Raw genomic sequence first — 8740 nt, forward strand, 5'->3', positions numbered from 1 at the left:
ACTCTCTCACCTAAGAGGGGCAATAGCAGCCGAGTCTGGGCACCATTATGAGGTAGACACAGGAGTCAGCCCAGGCCCAGCCTCATCCCCCACCCCTTGCCTCTGGGAGCTGCAGGATGGCTGAAGGGCAGGTTCTTATAGGCTGAGATCTCAGAGGACACTCAGCCTTGAAGCTAGTCGGCTTCCCCAGACTGGTTCGAGTCTGGGCAGCCCTCTCGTTGGGCGCTTACCTCCCTGGATCCCAAGGCCCAGGCATGGCCCTCTCTTAAGGCACCTCCCCTTCGGAAGAAGGTGATTTTTGCTCCTTTCTTTGTTCTAAGCCTCAGGTTCCCCTCCCTGAGCAGATAAAAATCCAGCCTGGCAGGGGTCTTGTGGTGCCGCGGTCAGCACCAGCCCCACTGTGAGCCCTGACTGAGGGCAAGTGACTTACCCTCTCTAAGCCTTGGCTAAGGCACCTGAAAAACTGGTGATGAGAGGATTAAATGAGTACTCGCCACAGGGCCTGGCCCCTTGTAAGCCCTCTGTGAGCGTCAGCTGCTAACCCTGGAAAGGGCTGCAGTCCAGGGAAAGTCAGCTCCTTCGTGAGAGGTTTTATGGATTGAGTCATTGGTGGGACACTAGAAAGTTCCATGTAGTGGGGAGGGGATAGAAGAGGCTTTGGGGAAGAGAGCACACCGGAGCCTGCCTTCCCTCCCTTCAGCCCCTGGTCTCTCACTCATCCTGAGTTCCCTCTGGCCTGAGCCAGGCCACCAAACAAAGGCCCCCTTGTACAGATCTGTTTGTTTTGGTAATAAATTTCCTGGGTTAAGCTCCCTGTGGTGGGTGGCCCAGGAGCCTATGAGGAGTTGAGCTGGAAGCCACAGAATCACTTTGTTTAGTTGTCACCTTGGTCTCTCTCTGTTCCCACTGTGAGCTCCAGAAATCTGGCCAATTTTTTTTTTTTTTTCCCTCTAGTTTCCAGCTCCTGGGCTTGAGGAGGGTTTGGACCTAACAGCATAGGGAGTAAGCTTTCTCCTGGTCCTTAAGTGGAAGCTGTGGGCTAGGGTGGGCTTCCTTTATAAAAGAAAGGGAAGGAAACCCATATTCACTGAGCACCTACAGGACTACTTATGGGTCACTTGATATTGACAACTCCCTGTGAGCCCATTTGACAGAGAGCAAACTGAGGCTCAGATGAGGTGGGGTTTTTATTGTTGTTTGTTCGTTTTTATTTTTATTTATTTATTATTATTATTAATATTCTGTTTTTTAGGGCCACACCTGCGGCATATGGAAGTTCCCAGGGTAGGGGTCATGTTGGAGCTGCAGCTATGGGCTTATACCACAGCCACAGCAACACAGGATCCGAGCTGCGTCTTCGACCTACACCACAGCTCACAGCAACGCCAGATCCTTAACCCATTGAGCGAGGCCAGGGATCAAACCTGAGTCCTCATGGTTTCTAGGGGATTCATTTCCGCTACACCACAATGGGAACTCCTGTTTTTGTTTGTTTTTAACGTTTTCAAAATCACCCAGCTACTAAACAGTAGAATCAGAATTCGAATCTTGATCCCAAACCAAACCACTGAGACTTTGGGGTTAATCACCAGAGGTCTGCTCCATTCTCTTGGAGTCCCTGACAACAGATCCAGAAAAAAACTAACCGCTGAGGGGTAACTAGCTCCCTCCTTTGCTCTCTCCATCCCTAGATGCTAAAGATGGCTTGGTGGTGAAGTTAGTGATCCAGGGAAGACATTTTTACACACAAGACCCTTCCTGATGCTTAAAAGGAACAGTTTGAGCACAAAATTCCATTTTACTCACATGAAAGGAGCAAAGGCATGAAAAACAGCATCTTACTAAATTCAAGACAAGAGCATAAATAGGTTCTCTGCTTTTGCAGCATTGTTTATTACAAAAAGAGAAACCTATCATTTTTTTTTAAGCAAAATTCAAGGCTCCAGGACTTATCTCTGGGGCTGATCCATTCTTAAATATTAGCAGGGAGAGGAGGACACAGAACTGGTTGCTTTTAAAGCTTCTCCACCCTCTTTTCGAGTTTGGGCCGGTGGGGGAAATGTAGCTTCCCTTTGAAGGTGTGCAGGAACCTGTGGGGTCCCTAATCTGGCCTTTGGCAGCACCCCCTTGGAGTACCAGGGTCCCCCTCCTCCTGCACACCTTGGGGGCAAAGTTCCAGGAAGTGTCCCACTCGCCTTAGGAGGTGAGCTCGAGTTCAGCATCTCTGGGCTCAACTCCCGGAAACCACCCACCGTCACGTGACTTCTGGAAACTACACTCTCAGAACTGGTCCGGGGAACAATCACAGGTAGAGAAAGTAGAGGGAGCAGCAGTTCACACTCACCCTTGACCCCATACCCAGGAGGAGGTGAGATCGATCCGGCTCCCTCTCTCCATTCCTTGTCATACCCACCACCCTGCTGGCACTGCCCCTGCTTCCAGGACTTTCCATCCTTGAGCTGGAGGGCCTTTGTGTGTGGCGGGGGAGGGTGGGAAGGCCTGGGATCTCTCAGGCCTTCCAGAACACGGGAGCACATAAATACCAACCTAAAACCAGACCTTTCCTGCCAGCAGGCATCACCTACCCCCACGGCTTCAGCTGTGGCCAAAGAGGCCAGCGTGGCAAGCTCCCGTCTCAGAGCCAGCTGATGGCAGCGAGCCAGGAGGTGCCTAGCATCCTCCTTGGTCCCCTTCACTGTCCTTTGCCCTCCCTGTCATCAAAGAGGCTGGGGTTCTCCGCCAGCGTGGCCCGGATTTTTTTCTTCTCTTTGAAGCGGCCCGAATTGGAGACTTTGACGTGCTTGCCCTTCGTGTTCTTGTCCACAATCTTCTCCAGGCGGGTGTTAAACTCGCTGTCTGGGCTCCCGCTGTCCGGCCTCGGGGGCTCCGCACCGCCCTCGCTCTGGGCGTAGGTGTCAGGGATCTCATACAACACCTTGGGGGTGGATTTCTTTTTCCGGAGGAAGGTCAGCTTCCACCAACCAACTTCGGTCATGGCGCTGTGGGGCTTTCTGCAGGTGCAGGAGTGCAGAGAGAAAGGGATCAGAAGAGAGAAGGGGCCTTGGAGCAGTCCTTTCTAGTCTCTGAACCGTGGGCTATTTTAACAGCCTGGGCTTGGAGTTCCCATTGTGGCCCAGCAGGTTAAGAGCCCAACTAATATCCAGGAGGATGCAGATTCAATTCCTGGCCTTGCTCGGTGGGTTAAGGATCTGGCATTGCCACAGCATAGGTTGGGGATGTGGCTTGGATCCCACGGTGCTGTGGTCGTGGTGTAGGCTGGCCACTGTGGCTCCAATTCGACCCCTAGCCCGGAAACTTAAATACGCCACAGGAGTGGCTGTATAAAGAAGAAGAAAGAAAAATAGCCTGGACGTGAAAGAACTGAAGGGGCCAAATGAACCCAGCATTCAAGTAAGTGACGCAGTCCTTTGGGAGAATATGAGCAGAGAGGGGTCTGGGGAGGGGACGGCCAAGAAAACATCCATGGGGAAGCCATTTGGGCCAGGCAGTGGGGACAATGGGACAGCCACACCCCACTGCCACGCAGCTCTGAGACTTCAAGCTCCTTGGAGCTGCAGGACAGTGAACAGCTCACCCAGGTCACAAAGCAACCCCGCCTTTGCCACCTTCTCAAGCTCCTCCTGCTACACCTCCAGGCCCTGCTGCCAGGAGTGGGTAGGTGGTTAGCTGGTGTCAGACAGACAGAAACAACCTGTGCATTTTGCTTGGAATCCATTATAAAATTAAATAGGTTTTTTTTTTTTTTTTGTCTTTTGTCTTTTTTTTTTTTTTTTTTTTTGCTTTTTAGGACCGCACCCTCGGTATATGGAGGTTCCCAGGCTAGGGGTCTAATCAGAGCTACAGCTGCCGGCCTATACCACAGCCACAACAATGCTGGATCCAAGCCGTGTCTGTGACCTACACTATAGCTCACAGCAATGCCAGATCCTCAACCCACTGAACAAGACCAGGAACAGAAACGGAGTCCTCATGGATCCTAGTCAGGTTTGTTAAACACTGAGCCACAACGGGAACTCCCTAAATAGGATTCGTGATGTTTAGAGTAATTCGGACTCCCCAGTGGTGGGTCAGCTGGGGTTCTTCTAAGGGGGAGGAACATCGGCTGGGAGCGGGAGGTTCCAGCCTGTGATCACCATACCCCACAGACCCAAGGGGCCTGGAGGCTCAAAGCTGCATGGCAGCGGGGTGTGGCTGTCCCATTGTCCCTGCTGCCTGGCTCAAATGGTTTCCTGGGGATGTGTCCTTGGCCACCCCTTCCCCAGACCCTCCTCTGCTCATGTTCCCCCAAAGGATTGCATCACCCATCCCTTCCAGCCCTAACATTTATCTCTAAGATTAATCCCTGCCCTGTAGCCATGCTTTGCAAAGGAAAACTTATGCTAATGTAATCATTATTAAGAGATGGTTACCTCTCCCCATAAGCTTCCACGAGGACAGGGGTTTGAAGGGGACCCAAGCATTTGGAAGGTTTGGTGGGGCCAAGAGGTCCGTGTGGGGTATGGTTCCCACAGGCTGGACCCTCCGTAAAGACACCCTGCAAGGGTGGGGGAAGGGGGCTGAAGTCCTGGCTTCTCCACCGACACCGTGATGTGTCCTGACACAGAGGTGGCCCAAGTTGCTGTCTGAGCTGGTGGAAGATCTGGCAGATGAAGCTGCCTGGACATCCCAAGAGCAAGAGAGCACAGGCTGGAGGAATTCAGATCGACAAAAAAACAGGCAGAGAGATGAGAAGTGGAGACGCCTCTGGGGCCTGGAGAGATTGGTGGTCTGCTTCTCAGGACCCCATGGTGGGGGCTATGAAAGTCGTGGGGAAGAAGGTGCAATACAGTGGCGGTGACCAGAAAGCTAGACGGGGAGCAGACCCACGCCCAGGCAAACATATCACCTCCTTATGAAAATGATGGTCTTTTTTTCTTGGAAATACCTAATTTATTTTTTTTTTTCTTTTTAGGGCCGCACCCATGGCATATGGAAGTTCCCAGGCGAGGGGTCAAATCAGAGCTGCAGCTGCCAGCCTACACCCCAGCCACTGCAATGCCAGATCCGAGCCTTGTCTGTGACCTAAACCACAGCTCACGGCAACGCTGGATCCTTATCCCCTGAGTGGGGCCAGGGATCGAACCCACATATACTGGTCATATACTGGTGGGGTTCTTAACCTGCTGAGCCACAGCGGGAACTCCAAAACTGATGGTCTTAACTACATTCTCTAAAAATACCAGAAAGGAATATGACAAATGGAGTTCCCATCAGGGCTCAGCAGTAATGAATCCGACTAGTATCCATGAGGATGCGGGTTCGATCCCTGGCCTCACTCAGTGGGTTAAGGATCGGGGGTTGCTGTGAGTTGTGGTGTAGGTCACAGATGCAGCTCGGATCTGGCATTGCTGTGGCTCTGGCGTAGGCCGGCAGCTGCAGCTCTGATTTGACACCTGGCCTGGGAACTTCCATGTGCCGTGAGTACAGACCTAAATAGAGAGAGAGAGAGAGAGAGAGAGAGGGAAGGAAGGAAGGAAGGAAAGGAAGGAAGAAAGAAGGAAAGAAAGATGACAAATAATTAATATTGGCTTTATTTATGTAGACGGAATAGGGAATGTTTTCTCCTCTACTTTTCTGACTCCCAGATTTTCCATAATGAGTCTGGATTTTTTTTTTTTAAGAGGGGAGAGTATCAAAATCAGGAAAAATGAAAGCAGGGTGCTCACCTAGACGTGGAACGAGCTGTGCGCCTACATCTGTGGCTCCCTTGTGGCTGTGGTCCCCTGTCCCTCCATATCCCCGTCCCCTTGCCCAGAGCACATGCCCCGTCAATTCCTTCCCACTGCTTCGCCCAGGAAGCAGATCCCACGGTGCCAGCTCTGTCCCTCGGGCTGAGCTCAAGTAGCAAGAGAATCCCGGTGAGATCTAGTGCAGCTCCCACTTGGGGAGTGAAGGAGGGGTGTGTGGTCAGATAAATACTTTCAGGGCACCCTGGAGAGGTGAGCGCACCAAGGGGACAGCCTGAGAGCTTTGCTTTGGCCGCCTGCCCCACCTGGGCTTAGCACAGCCTTGCACAGAACTTGGTGTTCCAGAATGGGTTTCTGGAAGGAGTGGTGGGGAGAGCTGGGAAGGAGGAACAGGGCTCCTGCTTGGCCTGTGGGTGCCCCAGTAACCACCTGGTCTGGGGCAAGGCCCACAGCCCCACCACTGCTCATCCAGGGCTGCCAAGGAACTTGGAGAGTGGAGGATCCAGCTCCTAAACCAGCAGTAACCACCAAACTGCCTAGCTCCATGAGAGGAAGTGGCTTCTGCTTGTGCCAGTTAAAATGTACCCACTTTTATAGCTATTTGAACTTGGCATCCACAGGGCTTAACTCTCCTTGGAGTAAAAGGAGGAACAGATCACAAGGAAGTTGTCAAAAACCGCAGAGAGAGGTTGGAATAGCCCTGGGACCCTGCCCTGGAGCTTCCATCATGGCACCAAGGCATCGGTGCCCTTGTCTCCCAGCCTTGAACTCTGGTCTCTCCAAGATGCTGTCTGCCAGACCTTGCTATCATTTCTGTTCAGGAGGACACGCCAGCACCAGTAAGCAGGTGTTTGGCCCTTTAGGCAAAACTGACCTATGGAAATCTGAATTTGCACAGCAGATAAATTATTCTTTGTTTTTTTGTTGTTGTTGTTTTAAGGCCACACGCGTGGCATATGGAGGCTGGGGTCGAAGTGGAGCTACAGCTGCCAGCCTACACCACAGCCATAGCAACATCAGATCTGAGCCACATCTGCGACCTACACCACAGCTCACAGCAACGCCAGATCCTTAACCCACTGAGCGAGGCCAGGGATCGAACCCGCAACCTCATGGTTCCTAGACGGATTCGTTTCCGATGTGCTACAATGAGAATTTCAAATTATTCTTTGTTTTACAAAATAACCCAGTTGTAAGATTCTTTAAAAGAGTGAACTATCCCAAGAGAGTGTAAAATCTGATTTGCTTTAGGGTAAAAAAAAAAAGTGACACAATATCCCAGGTGTCCAAAGTTGCAAAGGGACGGATGCCTGCAGTCACATGGCTGTGCCTAATCACAGGAGGGTGGGGAGTGGAGGGTGGGGAGTGGAGGGTGGGGGGGGTGTACCTTGGATTTTGGAGAGACTTAGCATTTGGAGACATGTCTGTTTAGTCAGGGCCCTGAGCAAGCCCCGCTGAGGGCTGGGCCCTTGCCCCAGAGCATTGTAATCCACGGGGTGATCAAAATCAGCCCTGAGGATGCCAGCTCCACCTCCACCATGTGTACAGCTTGGGAACCCACACAGGGCTTTCTGGGACAGCTTGCACCCTGGCATGTACTTGGGCACCCCAGGACAGCCCCCCACCATGCCAGCTGCATTCTGTGAGCTGTCCTGAGGGCCTTGCCCAGACTGGGTCGGGCCCCTTCTGAGCTGGGACAAGCTAACCATTGACTAGGGGTGGAGGTGGAAGGTTAGAAGGGGCAGCGGATGTGGAGGGAGCAAGTCGGCTTCTATTTCTAAGACAAAACCCAGAACCCCTGCCACCAACACCAGGCCATCTCTCTGCAATGCCCTTATGGTACTTCTCCACTCTGCCTAAGACTGGGGCACCGTGGGTGGACAGAGGATCTTCCTACCGGACAGCTGAAAACATCCTCCAGGCTGGGGGGTAGGAGGTGGTAGGCTCCAGTTCAGCAAGAGTTAATAGAGAAACTGCGCTGGAGTGAAACTTTCCCAGAAGGATCTCTGCGGGAGGCCTGGACAGATGCCAAGAAGCCAGGGGGATGAGTGGCTTTCCGCCTGCCCACCTAAGGAGAGACGCCTGCTCCCCCTCCCAGCTGGGCCTGTCAGCTGTGGAGGCAGAACGGGGTGCCCTGGCAGGGGTCTGTGCCTTGGTTTCCCCACCCACCCACCCTCTGCCTGTACCTGTTATCCTGACTGCTCCGGACTGGAGTCGAGAGGTGCCCTAGAGAAGGAGCAGAGTGTAGGAGCTGCCCCCAGGGAGACTGGCGGGAGGTGGGGGTGCCTCCGGGGTGCCACCCGCACACCAGGCAAGGCTCGGGCCGGGAGAGCTGGGTAGGAGCAGCTGTGCAGCAGGTGCAAGAGAAACAGGTGCAGGAGCGGGTACCTGCCCCGCTGCGGCTCCAGGAGTCAAGGTGAACCTGAAACCCAGCCCCTCCCGGCTAAGTAAACAGAAGCAGAGGCTGGCTCAGCTGATGAATATTCATCACCCCAGAAATCCAATCCCAGCGCCCCTGCACCCACCCAGAAGCCAGGGTCCTCCAGGGAACGCCTAGCCGGGAGGAGGAAATCCCGAGGGAGGTCTGGGGTGGGGGGAACACGGGAGAGAGGCTCCAGTTTCCCCACTCTCAGGTGCCTGGCTGCCACCCCCGGCCATAGCCAAGGTCACTCCTCACCCATTTCATGCCCCAAAGAGACCAGACCCCTCTCTAACACAGACTGCCACCTGGATGTGGCCCCGGGCACAATCGGGAAAGGGTTAAGGGCTGCTGCTCCGTTGGTTGGCCGGGAGGGACCGGGTGCACCCAGCTCCTTTGAACTCCGGAGTCGAAACCAGTCCCTGGTTAAACTGGTTGGCAGACCGGTTCCCAGGCTGTTCGCTCCACTCTGAAGCTTCAGGCGGGTGTTGGGTGGGGGGCTATGCTTCCCTCCTGATCTGAGGGGCCTTCTTGAAAATCTCCCTAGGAGCAGGGGGTAGGAAGCCCAGGCTCT

The 8740-nt window shown here is 53.5% G+C and overlaps 1 protein-coding gene across 3 annotated transcripts; it reads right to left on the reverse strand.

Annotated features, from left to right (window-relative positions):
• Positions 1 to 1865: 1865 nt before the first annotated feature.
• PRR15L (proline rich 15 like) lies at positions 1866 to 8171 on the reverse strand. Of its 3 annotated transcripts, XM_084984693.1 has the most exons (3): positions 7934 to 8171; positions 4623 to 4648; positions 1875 to 3011 (listed from the first exon to the last, which is right to left on the reverse strand). In XM_084984693.1, the coding sequence occupies exon 3, from the start codon at positions 2993 to 2995 to the stop codon at positions 2693 to 2695; it is 303 nt and encodes a 100-aa protein (XP_084840819.1). In that variant the 5' UTR covers positions 2996 to 3011; positions 4623 to 4648; positions 7934 to 8171; the 3' UTR covers positions 1875 to 2692. The 3 variants fall into 3 exon arrangements, with proteins under 3 accessions (XP_020922748.1, XP_020922749.1, XP_084840819.1); XM_021067089.2 differs by lacking the exon at positions 4623 to 4648 and having other exon boundaries at positions 1866 to 3011; XM_021067090.2 differs by lacking the exon at positions 4623 to 4648 and having other exon boundaries at positions 1866 to 3011; positions 5727 to 8171.
• Between the last annotated feature and the right edge of the window lie 569 nt (positions 8172 to 8740).

This window comes from Sus scrofa, chromosome 12 (assembly GCF_054392235.1).
Source record: "Sus scrofa isolate SSC_HxYL_T2T_F1_AM1 chromosome 12, Sscrofa_HxYL_maternal_Yorkshire_Landrace_v2.0, whole genome shotgun sequence".
In the NCBI taxonomy this organism is placed as follows: Eukaryota; Metazoa; Chordata; class Mammalia; order Artiodactyla; family Suidae; genus Sus; species Sus scrofa.

What these genes read in the sequence shown, in the direction of transcription:
- PRR15L (XM_021067089.2), bottom strand. Translation starts at nt 2,995, where the DNA reads ATGACCGAAGTTGGTTGGTGGAAGCTGACCTTCCTCCGGAAAAAGAAA.